Source organism: Oncorhynchus clarkii, chromosome 5, assembly GCF_045791955.1.
Source record: "Oncorhynchus clarkii lewisi isolate Uvic-CL-2024 chromosome 5, UVic_Ocla_1.0, whole genome shotgun sequence".
Taxonomy (NCBI): Eukaryota; Metazoa; Chordata; class Actinopteri; order Salmoniformes; family Salmonidae; genus Oncorhynchus; species Oncorhynchus clarkii.
Window position 1 is genome coordinate 97,028,161 of NC_092151.1, and position 20,174 is coordinate 97,048,334.

At 45.3% G+C, this 20,174-nt stretch overlaps 1 protein-coding gene across 8 annotated transcripts in view; it reads right to left on the reverse strand.

Moving 5' to 3' along the window:
* The window catches only part of LOC139409593 (HECT and RLD domain containing E3 ubiquitin protein ligase 2), a 217,678-nt gene that overhangs the window by 31,342 nt on the left and 166,162 nt on the right, over positions 1-20,174 (reverse strand). For all 8 annotated transcript variants that reach the window (XR_011634432.1, XM_071154987.1, XM_071154989.1 and 5 more), the window contains 9 exons: positions 19,976-20,107; positions 18,594-18,752; positions 16,107-16,351; positions 15,807-15,962; positions 13,592-13,906; positions 12,559-12,773; positions 5,029-5,206; positions 4,710-4,871; positions 3,187-3,278 (listed from right to left, as the gene is read on the reverse strand). Coding sequence is in view for 7 of the 8 variants with exons in the window: in XM_071154987.1 (XP_071011088.1) it covers positions 3,187-3,278; positions 4,710-4,871; positions 5,029-5,206; positions 12,559-12,773; positions 13,592-13,906; positions 15,807-15,962; positions 16,107-16,351; positions 18,594-18,752; positions 19,976-20,107 (1,654 nt within the window). In the remaining variant the exon portion in view is untranslated. The remainder of the gene's footprint in view (positions 1-3,186; positions 3,279-4,709; positions 4,872-5,028; positions 5,207-12,558; positions 12,774-13,591; positions 13,907-15,806; positions 15,963-16,106; positions 16,352-18,593; positions 18,753-19,975; positions 20,108-20,174) is intronic.

Genomic DNA, 20,174 nt, shown 5'->3' on the forward strand with positions numbered 1-20,174 from the left:
GTATAGTTAGTCTACTAACAGTTGACCGTGGTCAGGATGTATAGTCAGTCTAACAGTTGACAGTGGTCAGGATGTATAGTTAGTCTAACAGTTGACCGTGGTCAGGATGCATAGTCAGTCTACTAACAGTTGACCGTGGTCAGGATGTATAGTCAGTCTAACAGTTGACTGTGGTCAAGATGTATAGTCAGTGGAACAGTTGACTGTGATCAGGATGTATAGTTAGTCTACTAACAGTTGACCGTGGTCAGGATGTATAGTCAGTCTAACAGTTGACTGTGGTCAAGATGTATAGTCAGTGTAACAGTTGACTGTGATCAGGATGTATAGTTAGTCTACTAACAGTTGACCGTGGTCAGGATGTATAGTCAGTCTAACAGTTGACTGTGGTCAGGATGTATAGTCAGTGTAACAGTTGACCGTGGTCAGGATGTATAGTCAGTGTAACAGTTGACCGTGGTCAGGATGTATAGTCAGTGTAACAGTTGACCGTGGTCAGGATGTATAGTTAGTCTACTAACAGTTGACCGTGGTCAGGATGTATAGTTAGTGTAACAGTTGACCGTGGTCAGGATGTATAGTTAGTCTAACAGTTGACCGTGGTCAGGATGTATAGTCAGTGTAACAGTTGACCGTGGTCAGGATGTATAGTCAGTCTAACAGTTGACCGTGGTCAGGATGTATAGTCAGTCTAACAGTTGACCGTGGTCAGGATGTATAGTCAGTCTAACAGTTGACCGTGGTCAGGATGTATAGTTAGTCTAACAGTTGACCGTGGTCAGGATGTATAGTTAGTCTAACAGTTGACCGTGGTCAGGATGTATAGTCAGTGTAACAGTTGACCGTGGTCAGGATGTATAGTCAGTCTAACAGTTGACCGTGGTCAAGATGTATAGTCAGTCTAACAGTTGACCGTGGTCAGGATGTATAGTTAGTCTAACAGTTGACTGTGGTCAAGATGTATAGTCAGTCTAACAGTTGACCGTGGTCAGGATGTATAGTTAGTCTAACAGTTGACCGTGGTCAGGATGTATAGTTAGTCTACTAACAGTTGACCGTGGTCAGGATGTATAGTTAGTCTAACAGTTGACCGTGGTCAAGATGTATAGTCAGTCTAACAGTTGACCGTGGTCAGGATGTATAGTTAGTCTAACAGTTGACCGTGGTCAGGATGTTTAGTTAGTCTAACAGTTGACCGTGGTCAGGATGTATAGTCAGTGTAACAGTTGACCGTGGTCAGGATGTATAGTCAGTCTAACAGTTGACCGTGGTCAAGATGTATAGTCAGTCTAACAGTTGACCGTGGTCAGGATGTATAGTTAGTCTAACAGTTGACCGTGGTCAGGATTTATAGTTAGTCTAACAGTTGACCGTGGTAAGGATGTATAGTTAGTCTACTAACAGTTGACCGTGGTCAGGATGTATAGTTAGTCTAACAGTTGACCGTGGTCAAGATGTATAGTCAGTCTAACAGTTGACCGTGGTCAGGATGTATAGTTAGTCTAACAGTTGACCGTGGTCAGGATGTATAGTCAGTGTAACAGTTGACCGTGGTCAGGATGTATAGTCAGTCTAACAGTTGACCGTGGTCAAGATGTATAGTCAGTCTAACAGTTGACCGTGGTCAGGATGTATAGTTAGTCTAACAGTTGACCGTGGTCAGGATGTATAGTCAGTGTAACAGTTGACCGTGGTCAGGATGTATAGTCAGTCTAACAGTTGACCGTGGTCAGGATGTATAGTTAGTCTAACAGTTGACCGTGGTCAAGATGTATAGTCAGTCTAACAGTTGACCGTGGTCAGGATGTATAGTTAGTCTAACAGTTGACCGTGGTCAGGATGTATAGTTAGTCTAACAGTTGACCGTGGTCAGGATGTATAGTCAGTGTAACAGTTGACCGTGGTCAGGATGTATAGTCAGTCTAACAGTTGACCGTGGTCAAGATGTATAGTCAGTCTAACAGTTGACCGTGGTCAGGATGTATAGTTAGTCTAACAGTTGACCGTGGTCAGGATGTATAGTTAGTCTAACAGTTGACCGTGGTCAAGATGTATAGTCAGTCTAACAGTTGACCGTGGTCAGGATGTATAGTTAGTCTAACAGTTGACCGTGGTCAGGATGTATAGTTAGTCTAACAGTTGACCGTGGTCAAGATGTATAGTCAGTCTAACAGTTGACCGTGGTCAGGATGTATAGTTAGTCTAACAGTTGACCGTGGTCAAGATGTATAGTCAGTCTAACAGTTGACCGTGGTCAGGATGTATAGTCAGTGTAACAGTTGACCGTGGTCAGGATGTATAGTTAGTCTAACAGTTGACCGTGGTCAGGATGTATAGTTAGTCTAACAGTTGACTGTGGTCAGGATGTATAGTCAGTGTAACAGTTGACCGTGGTCAGGATGTATAGTCAGTCTAACAGTTGACCGTGGTCAAGATGTATAGTCAGTCTAACAGTTGACCGTGGTCAGGATGTATAGTTAGTCTAACAGTTGACTGTGGTCAAGATGTATAGTCAGTCTAACAGTTGACCGTGGTCAGGATGTATAGTTAGTGTAACAGTTGACCGTGGTCAGGATGTATAGTTAGTCTAACAGTTGACCGTGGTCAGGATGTATAGTCAGTCTAACAGTTGACCGTGGTCAGGATGTATAGTTAGTCTAACAGTTGACCGTGGTCAGGATGTATAGTTAGTCTAACAGTTGACCGTGGTCAAGATGTATAGTCAGTCTAACAGTTGACCGTGGTCAGGATGTATAGTTAGTCTAACAGTTGACCGTGGTCAGGATGTATAGTTAGTCTAACAGTTGACCGTGGTCAGGATGTATAGTCAGTGTAACAGTTGACCGTGGTCAGGATGTATAGTCAGTCTAACAGTTGACCGTGGTCAAGATGTATAGTCAGTCTAACAGTTGACCGTGGTCAGGATGTATAGTTAGTCTAACAGTTGACCGTGGTCAGGATGTATAGTCAGTGTAACAGTTGACCGTGGTCAGGATGTATAGTTAGTCTAACAGTTGACCGTGGTCAGGATGTATAGTCAGTCTAACAGTTGACCGTGGTCAAGATGTATAGTCAGTCTAACAGTTGACCGTGGTCAGGATGTATAGTTAGTCTAACAGTTGACCGTGGTCAGGATGTATAGTCAGTGTAACAGTTGACCGTGGTCAGGATGTATAGTTTACTCACCAGGTGTAAACTGCTCCAGACTTGGTGAGAGAGACAGAGAACTGGGAGCCACAGTCAACCTTCACCACTCCCAGTCCAGTCAGAGAATCAATCTACAAGCGAGAGAACAGTAACACTCGGACATGAGACGGAAAACACACATCTCGGTATGGGTAAAGCTGTTAGATCAGTCATGTTGGGGAGACGGTGTGTACGTTCCAAACGGCACCATATTCCCTCTATAGCGCACTACTTCCGTAGTGCACGAGGGTGGCAAAACTACCAATAGTTTATCTGTTTTTGGTAAATAACAGATCTATATCAACTGTGGTAATATATCCTTCAATAACTTTTTGTCTGCGTCCATATTATGCACACGTTTGTAGGGGATAGACCATATTACAGAAGACTATTAGGGCCAAGTGAAGAGAAACAACACAACGGTGATGGTCGAGGTACTTTAAAACACTGGCAACATGTTCAGAATAAACTCAACATTTAATTTTCAACTTTTAAAGATTAGGGGGTTTGGGTATTAATTCCATGACTCCCTTGCTCCTTGTTGCTGTGCGCGCCACCGCTAATATACCGTAGGTTAGATGACAGGTGAAAATATACTTCAGAATTAGAGTTAGTAATCAGGAAATCGTTGGTCCTTTAGCACACACTAACCATGTGATTATACGACCTGGAAGAGGTTGTGTTACTGTTGTCTTTCAGCACACACTAACCATGTGATTATACGACCTGGAAGAGGTTGTGTTACTGTTGTCTATCAGCACACACTAACCATGTGATTATACGACCTGGAAGAGGTTGTGTTACTGTTGTCTTTCAGCACACACTAACCATGTGATTATACGACCTGGAAGAGGTTGTGTTACTGTTGTCTTTCAGCACACACTAACCATGTTATTATAGTAAGCTAGTCTAGCTTAGGGGGGTTTTGGTTAGTTAGTTAGCTGTATAGTAGTAGGCTAGTCTAGCTTAGGGGGGTTTTGGTTAGTTAGTTAGCTGTATAGTAGTAGGCTAGTCTAGCTTAGGGGGGTTTTGGTTAGTTAGTTAGCTGTATAGTAGTAGGCTAGTCTAGCTTAGGGGGGTTTTGGTTAGTTAGTTAGCTGTATAGAAGTAGGCTAGTCTAGTTTAGGGGTGTTTTTGGTTAGTTAGTTAGCTGTATAGAAGTAGGCTAGTCTAGTTTAGGGGTGTTTTTGGTTAGTTAGTTAGCTGTATAGAAGTAGTCTAGTCTAGCTTAGGGGTGTTTTTGGATATTGTTTCTTTCCTTGGGTCCAGCTCAGCCCCTCTTCCTGCCCCCCTTTACCGTGTGTTTATCAAATAAACCCTGAGTGTTTGAAGGTAATTTAGTTGTCTGTGATTATTTCGTTCTCACTTTTACTTTTTCACTATTATAATTTGCATGAGTTATGTTACGGGTCTCGTTACCATCCCCCCCTAGACTGCCGGGCCAAAAGGGATTCGTAATCCCTGATAGCAGGAATAGATTTGGGACGAAACCTGCGGTGTTCGTGGACGGGTCTGGTCTGTACCTTCATGGGGACCTTGCAGCCGTCGCTGCCGCCCCGCCCAAGCTTGCCATAGTCTCCGTCGCCCCAGGACCAGACCATGTCATCGTCAGTCAGACAAAGAGTCTGGGCGTCACCACTACCACACGCCACATCTATCACCCTGTGGCCCTGCAGAGCATCCACCTGGAGAGAGACCCACAACAGAGAGACAGGGATACACTCAGCATCAGGACGTGTTTGTGTGTGTGTGTGTGTGTGTGTGTGTGTCAATTAGAGAGTGAGAGAAGTTGAGTGAAGAGATTAGAAGTTGAGAGAAGAGGAGAGGAGAACCACAGCTTACCAGTTTGGGTTTGAGTTGGTCCTCAGAATCTCCATGCCCCAGGCGTCCGTAGCGTCCCTTGCCCCAGGTGTAGAGCTCTCCGCTGGCCGTGATGCAGGCACTGTGGGCCCCTCCAGCAGCTACATCCACCACCTCCACCCCCCGTAGGGACTCTATCACGCGGGGACGGTCACACGGGCTAGAAGAGGGGGAGGAGAGGTCACAAGTTTGTATTTCGCTTTACTGCAAGCCAAACAATGTTGCTATTGCAAATCATATGGAAGTTGAGAAGTGTAGCCAACTAACGTGGGGCCCTTCACACTGTGAGAATAAGGTGTGTGTGTGTGTGTGTGTGTGTGTGTGTGTATAAGGTTGGACGATGTCAACCTTGATCCTATCGTGATTATGGACTCATAAAACATTGTGATATTTATTTATTTTGACTGAGAACACGTTTTTAATTACACCAACGGCCTGGGGAATAGTTACAGGGGAGAGGAGGAGGGATGAATGAGCCAATTGTAAACTGGGGATGATTAGGTGATTGTGATAGTATGAGGGCCAGATTGGGAATTTAGACAGGACACCGGGGTTAACACCCCCTACTCTTACGATAAGTGCCATGGGATCTTTAATGACCGCAGAGTCAGGACACCCGTTTAACATCCCATCTGAAAGACGACACCCTACACAGGGCAGTGTCCCCAATCACTGCCCTGGGGCATTGGGATATTTTTTAGACCAGAGGAAAGAGTGCCTCCTACTGGCCCTCCAAAACCACTTCCAGCAGCATCTGGTCTCCCATCCAGGGACCGACCAGGACCAACTCTGCTTAGCTTCAGAGCCAAGCCAGCAGTGGTATGCAGGATGGTATGCTGCTGACAAGGATCAACCCTGCTTAGCTTCAGAAGCAAGCCAGCAGTGGTATGCTGGGTGGTATGCTGCCGACCAGGACCAACCCAGCTTAGCTTCAGAGCCAAGCCAGCAGTGGTATGCTGGGTGGTATGCTGCCGACCAGGACCAACCCAGCTTAGCTTCAGAGCCAAGCCAGCAGTGGTATGCTGGGTGGTATGCTGCCGACCAGGACCAACCCAGCTTAGCTTCAGAGCCAAGCCAGCAGTGGTATGCTGGGTGGTATGCTGCCGACCAGGACCAACCCAGCTTAGCTTCAGAGCCAAGCCAGCAGTGGTATGCTGCCGACCAGGACCAACCCTGCTTAGCTTCAGAGCCAAGCCAGCAGTGGTACGCTGGTGGTATGCTGCCGACCAGGACCAACCCAGCTTAGCTTCAGAGCCAAGCCAGCAGTGGTATGCTGCTGGCTATATACACTGGATAAACAGTGGTTCCTCCTTTAAAAGTTTATACTGCAGCACAGCTTGCAGGATACTGCTGTGTGGTACAGCCTAATACACTGGTTTCAAACTTCTTCCATTTAATAATGATGGAGGCCAATCTGTAATGCTGCAGAAATGTGTTGGTACCCTTCCCCAGATCTGTGCCTCGACACAATCCTGTCTTGGAGCTCTACAGACAATTCCTTCGACCTCATGGCTTGGTTTTTGCTCTGACATGCACTGTCAGCTGTGGGACCTTATATAGACAGGTGTGTGCCTTTCTAAATCATGTCCAATCAATTGAATTTACCACAGATGGACTCCAATCAAGTTGTAGAAACATCTCAAGGATGATCAATGGAAACAGGATGCACCTGAGCTCAATTTCAAGTCTCATAGCAGGGTCTGATTACTCATAAGTAGTATTTTTTTTCAATAAATTTGCTAACATTTCTAAAAACCTGTTTTCCCTTCATCGTGATGGGGTATTGAGTGTAGATTGATGAGGAAGAACATTTATGTAATCCATATTAGAATAAGACTGTTACGTAACAATGTGGGAAAGGGGTCTGAATACTTTCTGAAGGCGCTGTACAACTGACATTAACGCCTGAGGTACTGACCTGTTGCACCCTCTACAACCACTGTGATCATTATTTAACTCTGTTGGTCATCTATGAACGTTTGAGCATCTTGAAGAACGATCTGGCCTTAATGGCCATGTAATCTTTCATAATCTCCCCGAGCACAGCCAGAAGAGGACTGGCCACCCCTCAGAGCCTGGTTCCTCTCCCCCCAGCACAGCCAGAAGAGGACTGGCCACACCTCAGAGCCTGGTTCCTCTTCCACCAGCACAGACAGTAGAGGACTGGCCACCCCTCAGAGCCTGGTTCCTCTCCCCCCAGCACAGCCAGTAGAGGACTGGCCACCCCTCAGAGCCTGGTTCCTCTCCCACCAGCACAGACAGTAGAGGACTGGCCACCCCTCAGAGCCTGGTTCCTCTCCCCCCAGCACAGACAGTAGAGGACTGGCCACCCCTCAGAGCCTGGTTCCTCTCCCCCCAGCACAGCCAGAAGAGGACTGGCCACCCCTCAGAGCCTGGTTCCTCTCCCACCAGCAAAGACAGTAGAGGACTGGCCACCCCTCAGAGCCTGGTTCCTCTCCCACCAGCACAGACAGTAGAGGACTGGCCACCCCTCAGAGCCTGGTTCCTCTCCCACCAGCACAGACGGTAGAGGACTGGCCACCCCTCAGAGCCTGGTTCCTCTCCCACCAGCACAGACAGTAGAGGACCGGCCACCCCTCAGAGCCTGGTTCCTCTCCCCCCCAGCACAGACAGTAGAGGACTGGCCACCCCTCAGAGCCTGGTTCCTCTCCCACCAGCACAGACAGTAGAGGACTGGCCACCCCTCAGAGCCTGGTTCCTCTCCCACCAGCACAGCCAGAAGAGGACTGGCCACCCCTCAGAGCCTGGTTCCTCTCCCACCAGCACAGACAGTAGAGGACTGGCCACCCCTCAGAGCCTGGTTCCTCTCCCACCAGCACAGACAGTAGAGGACTGGCCACCCCTCAGAGCCTGGTTCCTCTTCCACCAGCACAGACAGAAGAGGACTGGCCACCCCTCAGAGCCTGGTTCCTCTCCCCCCCCAGCACAGACAGTAGAGGACTGGCCACCCCTCAGAGCCTGGTTCCTCTTCCACCAGCACAGACAGAAGAGGACTGGCCACCCCACATAGCCTGATTCCTCTCTAGGGGTTTTTTCTGTTTGGGGTTTTAGGCTGGGTTTCTGTACAGCACTTTGAGATATCAGCTGATGTAAGAAGGGCTTTATAAATACATTTGATTTGAAAAATAGTGTGTTCCGTGAGTATAGTGTGTATAGTGTACATAGCATATTGTCTATTGTGTACATAGTATAAAGTATAGTATGTATAGTGTACATAGTGGGTATAGTATAGTGTGTATAGTAGAGTGTATATAGGATAGTGTGTATAGCATAGTGTGTATAATGTGTATAGTAGAGTGTATATGGCGGATATAGCATAGTGTACATAGCATAGTGTATATAGTACAGTGTGTATATTGTATATGGTATAGTGTATATAGTATAGTATGTATAGTGTGTATAGTGTACATAGTGTATGTAGTATAGTGTATATAGTATAGTGTGTATATTGTATATAGTATAGTGTATATAGTGTATATAGTGTATATAGTATAGTGTGTATAGTGCACATAGTATAGTGTGTATTGTGCATATAGTATAGTGTATATAGTATAGTGTATATAGTGTGTATAGTAGTGTTTATATTGTATATATAGTGTATGTAGTATAGTGTATATAGTATAGTGTGTGTATTGTATATAGTATAGTGTGTATATTGTATATAGTACAGTGTGTATAGTATAGTGTGTATAGTGTATATAGTATAGTGTGTATAGTATAGTGTGTATAGTATAGTGTGTATATAGTATAGTGTATATAGTATAATGTGTATAGTGTGTATATAGTATAGTGTATCGTGTGTATATAGTATAGTGTATATAGTATAGTGTGTATAGTGTGTATATATAGTATAGTGTATATAGTATAGTGTGTATAGTATAGTGTATATAGTATAGTGTGTATAGTGTGTATATAGTATAGTGTGTATATAGTATAGTGTATATAGTAGTGTGTATAGTGTGTATATAGTATAGTGTATATAGTATAGAGTGTATACAGTATAGTGTATATAGTATAGAGTGTATATAGTATAGTGTATATATAGTATAGTGTATATATAGTATAGTGTATATAGTATAGAGTGTATAGTGTGTATATAGTATAATGTGTATATAGTATAGTGTGTATAGTGTATATAGTATAGTGTGTATAGTGTGTATATAGAATAGTGTATATAGTATAGTGTATATAGTGTATAGTGTGTATATAGTATAGTGTATATAGTATAGTGTGTATAGTATAGTGTATATAGTATAGTCTGTATATAGTATAGTGTATATAGTACAGTGTGTATATAGTATTGTGTATATAGTATAGTGTGTGTATAGTATAGTGTGCATAGTGTGTATATAGTATAGTGTATATAGTATAGTGTGTATAGTGTGTATATAGTATAGTGTATAGTGTGTATATAGTATAGTGTGCATAGTGCGTATATAGTATAGTGTGTATAGTGTGTGTATAGTATAGTGTATAGTGTGTATATAGTATAGTGTATATAGTACAGTGTATATAGTATAGTGTGTATAGTGTATATAGCATAGTGTGTATACTAGTACAGTGTATATAGTATAGTGTGTATAGTGTGTATATAGTATAGTGTGTATAGTATAGTGTGTATAGTATAGTGTGTATAGTATAGTGAGTATATAGTATAGTGTGTATAGTGTGTATATAGTATAGTGTGTATATAGTATAGTGTATATAGTATAGTGTGTATAGTGTATATAGTATAGTGTGTATAGTGTATATAGTATAGTGGGTATATAGTATAGTGTATATAGTACAGTGGGTATATAGTATAGTGTATATAGTATAGTGTGTATATAGTATAGTGTGTATAGTATAGTGTGTATAGTGTGTATATAGTATAGTGTGTATAGTGTGTATATAGTATAGTGTATATAGTACAGTGTATATAGTATAGTGTGTATAGTGTATATAGTATAGTGTGTATATAGTATTGTGTATATAGTATAGTGTGTATATAGTATAGTGTATATAGTATAGTGTGTATAGTGGGTATATAGTATAGTGTGTATAGTGTGTATATAGTACAGTGTATATAGTATAGTGTATATAGTATAGTGTGTATATAGTATAGTGTGTATATAGTATAGTGTGTATAGTATAGTGTGTATAGTGTGTATATAGTATAGTGTGTATAGTGTGTATATAGTATAGTGTATATAGTACAGTGTATATAGTATAGTGTGTATAGTGTATATAGTATAGTGTGTATATAGTATCGTGTATATAGTATAGTGTACATATAGTATAGTGTATATAGTAGTGTGTATAGTGTGTATATAGTATAGTGTATATAGTATAGAGTGTATATAGTATAGTGTATATAGTATAGAGTGTATATAGTATAGTGTATATATAGTATAGTGTATATAGTATAGAGTGTATAGTGTGTATATAGTATAATGTGTATATAGTATAGTGTGTATAGTGTATATAGTATAGTGTGTATAGTGTGTATATAGAATAGTGTATATAGTATAGTGTATATAGTATAGAGTGTATAGTGTGTATATAGTATAGTGTATATAGTATAGTGTGTATAGTATAGTGTACATAGTATAGTCTGTATATAGTATAGTGTATATAGTACAGTGTGTATATAGTATAGTGTGTGTATAGTATAGTGTGCATAGTGTGTATATAGTATAGTGTATATAGTATAGTGTGTATAGTGTGTATATAGTATAGTGTATAGTGTGTATATAGTATAGTGTGCATAGTGTGTATATAGTATAGTGTGTATAGTGTGTATATAGTATAGTGTATAGTGTGTATATAGTATAGTGTATATAGTACAGTGTATATAGTATAGTGTGTATAGTGTATATAGTATAGTGTGTATATAGTACAGTGTATATAGTATAGTGTGTATAGTGTGTATATAGTATAGTGTATATAGTATAGTGTGTATAGTATAGTGTGTATATAGTATAGTGTGTATAGTGTGTATATAGTATAGTGTGTATATAGTATAGTGTATATAGTATAGTGTATATAGTATAGTGTGTATATAGTATAGTGTATATAGTATAGTGTGTATATAGTATAGTGTGTATATAGTATAGTGTGTATAGTATAGTGTGTATAGTGTGTATATAGTATAGTGTGTATAGTGTGTATATAGTATAGTGTATATAGTACAGTGTATATAGTATAGTGTGTATAGTGTATATAGTATAGTGTGTATATAGTAGAGTGTATATATAGTATAGTGTATATAGTAGTGTGTATAGTGTGTATATAGTATAGTGTATATAGTATAGAGTGTATATAGTATAGTGTATATAGTATAGAGTGTATATAGTATAGTGTATATATAGTATAGTGTATATAGTATAGAGTGTATAGTGTGTATATAGTATAATGTGTATATAGTATAGTGTGTATAGTGTATATAGTATAGTGTGTATAGTGTGTATATAGAATAGTGTATATAGTATAGTGTATATAGTATAGAGTGTATAGTGTGTATATAGTATAGTGTATATAGTATAGTGTGTATAGTATAGTGTATATAGTATAGTCTGTATATAGTATAGTGTATATAGTACAGTGTGTATATAGTATTGTGTATATAGTATAGTGTGTGTATAGTATAGTGTGCATAGTGTGTATATAGTATAGTGTATATAGTATTGTGTGTATAGTGTGTATATAGTATAGTGTATAGTGTGTATATAGTATAGTGTGCATAGTGTGTATATAGTATAGTGTGTATAGTGTGTATATAGTATAGTGTATAGCGTGTATATAGTATAGTGTATATAGTACAGTGTATATAGTATAGTGTGTATAGTGTATATAGTATAGTGTGTATATAGTACAGTGTATATAGTATAGTGTGTATAGTGTGTATATAGTATAGTGTATATAGTATAGTGTGTATAGTATAGTGTGTATAGTATAGTGTATATAGTATAGTGTGTATATAGTATAGTGTGTATAGTGTGTATATAGTATAGTGTGTATATAGTATAGTGTATATAGTATAGTGTGTATAGTGTATATAGTATAGTGTGTATAGTGTATATAGTATAGTGGGTATATAGTATAGTGTATATAGTACAGTGTGTATATAGTATAGTGTATATAGTATAGTGTGTATATAGTATAGTGTGTATATAGTATAGTGTGTATAGTATAGTGTGTATAGTGTATATAGTATAGTGTGTATATAGTATCGTGTATATAGTATAGTGTGTATATAGTATAGTGTATATAGTATAGTGTGTATAGTGTGTATATAGTATAGTGTGTATAGTGTGTATATAGTATAGTGTATATAGTGTGTATATAGTATAGTGTATATAGTATAGTGTGTATATAGTATAGTGTATATAGTATAGTGTGTATAGTGTGTATATAGTATAGTGTGTATAGTGTGTATATAGTATAGTGTATATAGTATAGTGTGTATAGTGTGTATAAAGTATAGTGTATATATGTTCTGCCCATCCTTACCTCCTGTTGCCGTGTCCCAGTTTTCCGTCCTCAGCCTCTCCCCAGGAGTAGACCTCTCCCTCAGAGGACAGGGCTAGACAGTGTTTCCCTCCGCTGTTCACCGCCACCTTCCTGATGAACACATGCTGGATGGACTCCAGCAGAGTGGGGGTGGACACGGACTCTGTTCCTCCAATACCCAGCCGGCCCCCCGCACCGTACCCTGTAGCATACAACTGGAGGAAGACAGACAACAGTCACATACCGTAGCCTACCAGGACTCTACCAGGCCTCTACCAGGCCTCTACCAACAATCTACCAGGCCTCCACCAGGCCTCCACCAGGCCTCCGCCAGAACCTCACCAGTACCCCACCAGGACCCCACCAGGACTCTACCAGGACCCCACCAGGACTCTACCAGGACCCCACCAGTACCCCAGCAGGACTCAACCAGGACCACACCAGGACCACACCTGGACCCCACCAGGACCCCACCAGGACTCCACCAGGACCCTACCAGGACCCTACCAGGACCCCTCCAATACCCAGTCGGGTATCTACCAGGACATCTACCAGGACCCCACCAGGCCTCTACCAGGACCCTACCAGGACCCCTCCAATACCCAGTCGGGTATCTACCAGGACATCTACCAGGACCCCACCAGGCCTCTACCAGGACCCCACCAGGCCTCTACCAGGACCCCACCAGGCCTCTACCAGGACCCCACCAGGCATCTACCAGGACCCCACCAGGCCTCTACCAGGACCCCACCAGGCCTCTACCAGGACCCCACCAGGCATCTACCAGGACCCCACCAGGCATCTACCAGGACCCCACCAGGCATCTACCAGGAACCCACCAGGCATCTACCAGGACCCCACCAGGCATCTACCAGGACCCCACCAGGCATCTACCAGGACCCCACCAGGCATCTACCAGGACCCCACCTGGACCCCACCAGGTCTTTACCTTTCCATCAGCAGTGACAGCGAACAGGGTTTGCTCCCCTCCTATCAGCTGAAATAACCTTTACTGGTCTCTACTGGTCTTTACCTTTCCATCAGCAGTGACAGCAAACAGGGTTTGCTCCCCTCCTATCAGCTGAACAGGTCTCAGAGTCGCCAGGGCTTCTGTGGGGGTGGGGACCTTGACCTTTGCCCCCTCAATGCCCCCTAGCTGACCCCGGTGGTTGTGACCCCAGCCGTAGATGGTCCCGGAGCCTCCTGCAGACAGCGTCCAGTCGTCAGGTCTCCTGTTCATCCATTGGACAAGCTGCTCGTCCTGCTCTCTCTTAAACAGGTCATGGCTCTCGTGGAGGACGTTCATCACCTCACAGTCAGCCATCAACTCACGGATCTTCTTCGTCACCTACAGAGGGGCAGAGTGGTTAGAGATGATGTCCAGATCAGAGTGATTAGAGATAATGTCCCGATCAGAGGGGCAGAGTGGTTAGAGATAATGTCCAGATCAGAGGGACAGAGTGGTTAGAGATAATGTCCCGATCAGAGTGATTAGAGATAATGTCCCGATCAGAGGGACAGAGTGGTTAGAGATAATGTCCCGATCAGAGTGATTAGAGATAATGTCCCGATCAGAGGGGCAGAGTGGTTAGAGATAATGTCCAGATCAGAGGGACAGAGTGGTTAGAGATAATGTCCCGATCAGAGGGGCAGAGTGGTTAGAGATAATGTCCCGATCAGAGGGGCAGAGTGGTTAGAGATAATGTCCAGATCAGAGTGATTATAGATAATGTCCAGATCAGAAGATCAGAGGGGCAGTTGGATAAAAGGGTGATGATACACTATGTGGACACCAGCTCGTCAACATCTCATTCCAAAATCATGGCATTAATATAGAGTTGGTCCCCCCCTTTGCTGCTATAACAGCCTCCACTCTTCTGGGAAGGCTTTCCACTAGATGTTGGAACATTGGGGACTGTGCCTGTGGGGACTTGCTTCCATTCAGCCACAAAAGCATTAGTGAGGCTGGGCGCTGATGTTGGGGGTGATTAGGCCTGGTTCACAGTCAGCGTTCCAATTCACCCCAAAATGTGTTTGATGGGGTTGAGGTCAGGACTCTGTGCAGGCTAGTCAAGTTCCTCCACACTGATCTCGACAAACCATTTCTGTATGGACCTTACCTTGTGACATTTTATTTTTATTTGACCTTTATTTAACTAGGCAAGTCAGTTAAGAACACATTCCTATTTTACAATGACGGCCTACCAGGGAACAGTGGGTTAAATGTCTTGTTCAGGGGCAGAACGACAGATTTGTACCTTGTCAGCTCGGGGATTCGATCTTGCAACCTTTCAGTTACTAGTCCAACGCTCTAACCACTAGGCTGCCTGCCGCCCGAACGGGGGCATTGTCATGCTGAAACAGGAACGGGCCTTCCCCAAACTGTTGCCACAAAGTTGGAAGCACATCTAGAATGTCATTGTATACTGTAGTGTTAAGATTTCCCTTCACTGGAACTAAGGGGCCGAACCATAAAAAACAGCCCCAGACCATTATTCCTCCACCAAACTTTACAGTTTGCACTATGCATTGGAGCAGGTAGCGTTCTCCTGGCATTCGCCAAACCCAGATTCGTCTATTGGACTGCCAGATGGTGAAGCGTGATTCATCACTCCAGAGGACGCGTTTCCACTGCTCCAGTCCAATGAGAGTCCAGTGAGAGGTGAGCTTTATACCACTCCAGCTGACGCTTGGTATTGCACATGGTGATCTTCGACTTGTGTGCGGCTGCTCGGCCATGGAAACCCATTTCATGAAGCTCTCGACGAAAGGTTCTTGTGCTGACGTTGCTTCTAGAGGCAGTTTGGAACTCGGTCGTGTTGCAACCGAGGACAGACAATTATTACGCTCTACGCGCTTCAGGACTTGCCGGTCCAGTTCTGTGAGCTTGTGTGGTCTACCACTTTGTGGCTGAGCCGTTGTTGCTCCTAGACGTTTCTACTTCACATTAACACCACTTACAGTTGACTGGGCAGCTCTAGCAGGACAGAAATGTGATTAACTGACTTGTTGGAGAGGTGGCATCCTATGACGGTGCAACGTTGAAAGTCACTGACCTTTTCAGTAAAGCCGTTCTACTGCCAATGTTTGTCTATGGAGATCGCATGGCTGTGTTTTCGATTTAAATACACCTGTCAGCAACGGGTGTGGCTGAAATAGCCGAATCCACTAATTTGAAAGGGTGTCCACATACTTTCGTATATATATTGTATATTAACAGTTATGATGGCCTGTCTTGCCCAACCCACCTCATCCAGAAAGGGGCGTGGCTGAGGAGTCCTCTTGTCCAGAGCGACAGCCACTCTGGATGCAGTACAGTACCGGCGGAACCACGCCCACTTATGGGTCTCAGCACAGCAGGGTAGGGTGTCCAACTCCAGGTCGCAGGCTAGAGCCACCAGCACCTAAAAACAAACAAACAGACTGATTCATAATGATATTGAAATCGCAAAGACAAACTGAATCTATAAATGGCACACATTCATTACACCTTCCCCTCGGCTGTCACTGGGAGACCACAGGTACAGGTACAGGTTCTGTTAGCCTACCTTGAAGAAGGGGCTGTGCAGCAGCTGTTTTCCTCCCCTGACGATGGGGTCCTCGTATTCATACTGCCTCTGGAGAGCCTCGGGAAGACCCTTCACCAGGGCGGCCAGCGCACTGCCTGTAAAACTCATGGAGCGAGACTCTCCTTCACTGTCCCCAAGCAGCCTGGTGATGTTGATGGACTGGCCGTACTCTGTGGTCAGCAGTTTACGGAGCCTCTGCAGAGCCCACATACGATGTCCTGCTGCTACAAGACAAATTATACATAGTACTTTACAATGACAGAGAGCAGACCGGGTCAGAACTACACAATGACAGAGAGGAGACCGGGTCAGAACTACACAATGACAGAGAGGAGACCAGGTCAGAACTACACAATGACAGAGAGGAGACCGGGTCAGAACCATACAATGACAGAGAGGAGATCGGGTCAGAACTACACAATGACAGAGAGCAGACCGGGTCAGAACCACACAACGACAGATAGGAGATCGGGTCAGAACTACACAACGACAGATAGGAGATCGGGTCAGAACTACACAACGACAGAGAGGAGACCGGGTCAGAACTACATAATGACAGAGGAGACCGGGTCAGAACCATACAATGACAGAGAGGAGATCGGGTCAGAACTACACAACGACAGAGAGGAGACCGGTCAGAACCATACAATGACAGAGAGGAGATCGGGTCAGAACTACACAATGACAGAGAGCAGACCGGGTCAGAACCACACAACGACAGAGAGGAGACCGGGTCAGAACTACATAATGACAGAGGAGACCGGATCAGAACCATACAATGACAGAGAGGAGATCGGGTCAGAACTACACAATGACAGAGAGCAGACCGGGTCAGAACCACACAACGACAGAGAGGAGACCGGGTCAGAACTACATAATGACAGAGGAGACCGGATCAGAACCATACAATGACAGAGAGGAGATCGGGTCAGAACTACACAACGACAGAGAGGAGATCGGGTCAGAACTACACAACGACAGAGAGGAGATCGGGTCAGAACTACACAACGACAGAGAGGAGACCGGGTCAGAACCATACAATGAGAGAGAGGAGATTGGGTCAGAACTACACAATGACAGAGAGCAGACCGGGTCAGAACCACACAACGACAGAGAGGAGATCGGGTCAGAACTACACAACGACAGAGAGGAGACCGGGTCAGAACTACATAATGACAGAGAGGAGACCGGGTCAGAACTACATAATGACAGAGAGCAGACCGGGTCAGAACTACACAACGACAGAGAGGAGACCGGGTCAGAACTACACAACGACAGAGAGGAGACCGGGTCAGAACTACATAATGACAGAGGAGACCGGGTCAGAACTACATAATGACAGAGGAGACCGGGTCAGAACTACATAATGACAGAGGAGACCGGGTCATAACTACACAATGACAGACTGTACTGCCACAGCTTCCCCCTAACAACACTGAGAAGCAGCTAGACTGTACTGCCGCAGCTAGACTGTACTGCCACAGCTAGACTGTAGTGCCGCAGCTAGACTGTACTGCCGCAGCTAGACTGTGCTGCCGCAGCTAGACTGTACTGCCGCAGCTAGACTGTGCTGCCGCAGCTAGACTGTACTGCCGCAGCTAGACTGTACTGCCGCAGCTAGACTGTGCTGCCACAGCTAGACTGTGCTGCCACAGCTTCCCCCTAACACTGAGAAGCAGCTAGACTGTACTGCCGCAGCTAGACTGTACTGCCGCAGCTAGACTGTACTGCCGCAGCTAGACTGTACTGCCGCAGCTAGACTGTGCTGCCACAGCTAGACTGTGCTGCCACAGCTAGACTGTGCTGCCACAGCTTCCCCCTAACACTGAGAAGCAGCTAGACTGTACTGCCGCAGCTAGACTGTACTGCCGCAGCTAGACTGTACTGCCACAGCTAGACTGTACTGCCACAGCTAGACTGTACTGCCACAGCTAGACTGTAGTGCCGCAGCTAGACTGTACTGCCGCAGCTAGACTGTAGTGCCGCAGCTAGACTGTACTGCCGCAGCTAGACTGTAGTGCCACAGCTAGACTGTACTGCCACAGCTAGACTGTACTGCCGCAGCTAGACTGTACTGCCGCAGCTAGACTGTACTGCCACAGCTAGACTGTACTGCCACAGCTAGACTGTACTGCCACAGCTAGACTGTAGTGCCGCAGCTAGACTGTAGTGCCGCAGCTAGACTGTAGTGCCGCAGCTAGACTGTACTGCCACAGCTAGACTGTAGTGCCGCAGCTAGACTGTACTGCCGCAGCTAGACTGTGCTGCCGCAGCTAGACTGTAGTGCCGCAGCTAGACTGTACTGCCGCAGCTAGACTGTAGTGCCGCAGCTAGACTGTACTGCCGCAGCTAGACTGTACTGCCGCAGCTAGACTGTACTGCCGCAGCTAGACTGTAGTGCCGCAGCTAGAGATATAGAGATGACGCTGAGGTAGGTCCTATATGACACTGACGCGGTCCTCGTACCCAGGGCACTGAGCTGAGCGCAGGCAGCCAGGGAGGCAGCCAGGCGGGGTACGATACGCCTGTTGGAGGCCAAGTTGAGCCTGAAGTCCAGGAGGCAGGTCACCAGGTCCATGGAGGGACAGGACAGGATGCAGCGGTCAGACAGGAGGTCTTTGGGCCCTGGGGGACAGACACAGAATATGAACAAATAACTACAGACTATGTCAGGGTGGTGGTGAGGCAGTGTGGTGGTGAGGCAGTGTGGTGGTGAGGCAGTGTGGTGGTGAGGCAGTGTGGTGGTGAGGCAGTGTGGTGGGGAGGCAGTGTGGCGGGGAGGCAGTGTGGCGGTGAGGCAGTGTGGTGGTGAGGCAGTGTGGTGGTGAGGCAGTGTGGTGGTGAGGCAGTGTGGCGGTGAGGCAGTGTGGTGGTGAGGCAGTGTGGTGGTGAGGCAGTGTGGTGGGGAGGCAGTGTGGTGGGGAGGCAGTGTGGTGGGGAGGCAGTGTGGTGGTGAGGCAGTGTGGTGGTGAGGCAGTGTGGTGGTGAGGCAGTGTGGTGGTGAGGCAGTGTGGTGGTGAGGCAGTGTGGTGGGAGGCAGTGTGGTGGGAGGCAGTGTGGTGGTCATACCAGCAGCAGGCATGATAGGGTAGACAGTGTGTGGGTCATACCAGCAGCAGGCATGATAGGGTAGACAGTGTGTGGGTCATACCAGCAGCAGGCATGATAGGGTAGACAGTGTGGTGGTCATACCAGCAGCAGGCATGATAGGGTAGACAGTGTGTGGGTCATACCAGCAGCAGGCATGATAGGGTAGACAGTGTGGTGGTCATACCAGCAGCAGGCATGATAGGGTAGACAGTGTGTGGGTCATACCAGCAGCAGGCATGATAGGGTAGACAGTGTGTGGGTCATACCAGCAGCAGGCATGATAGGGTAGACAGTGTGGTGGTCATACCAGCAGCAGGCATGATAGGGTAGACAGTGTGTGGGTCATACCAGCAGCAGGCATGATAGGGTAGACAGTGTGGTGGTCATACCAGCAGCAGGCATGATAGGGTAGACAGTGTGGTGGTCATACCAGCAGCAGGCATGATAGGGTGGACAGTGTGTGGGTCATACCAGCAGCAGGCATGATAGGGTAGACAGTGTGGTGGTCATACCAGCAGCAGGCATGATAGGGTAGACAGTGTGGTGGTCATACCAGCAGCAGGCATGATAGGGTAGACAGTGTGTGGGTCATACCAGCAGCAGGCATGATAGGGTAGACAGTGTGGTGGTCATACCAGCAGCAGGCATGATAGGGTGGACAGTGTGTGGGTAATACCAGCAGCAGGCATGATAGGGTAGACAGTGTGTGGGTCATACCAGCAGCAGGCATGATAGGGTGGACAGTGTGTGGGTCATACCAGCAGCAGGCATGATAGGGTAGACAGTGAAGCGCCAACCCCATCCGTTGACAGATCCATCGCTGGTAAACTTCCACTTCAACTCATCAGCTGGGATCCTCAACTCACTGGACCAGTCCGACCACTCACGACCTGAGGAGGGCAGGGACACACCATGAAGACAACAAAACCCCTCGAACATCGAATTAAGTGTTGGGGG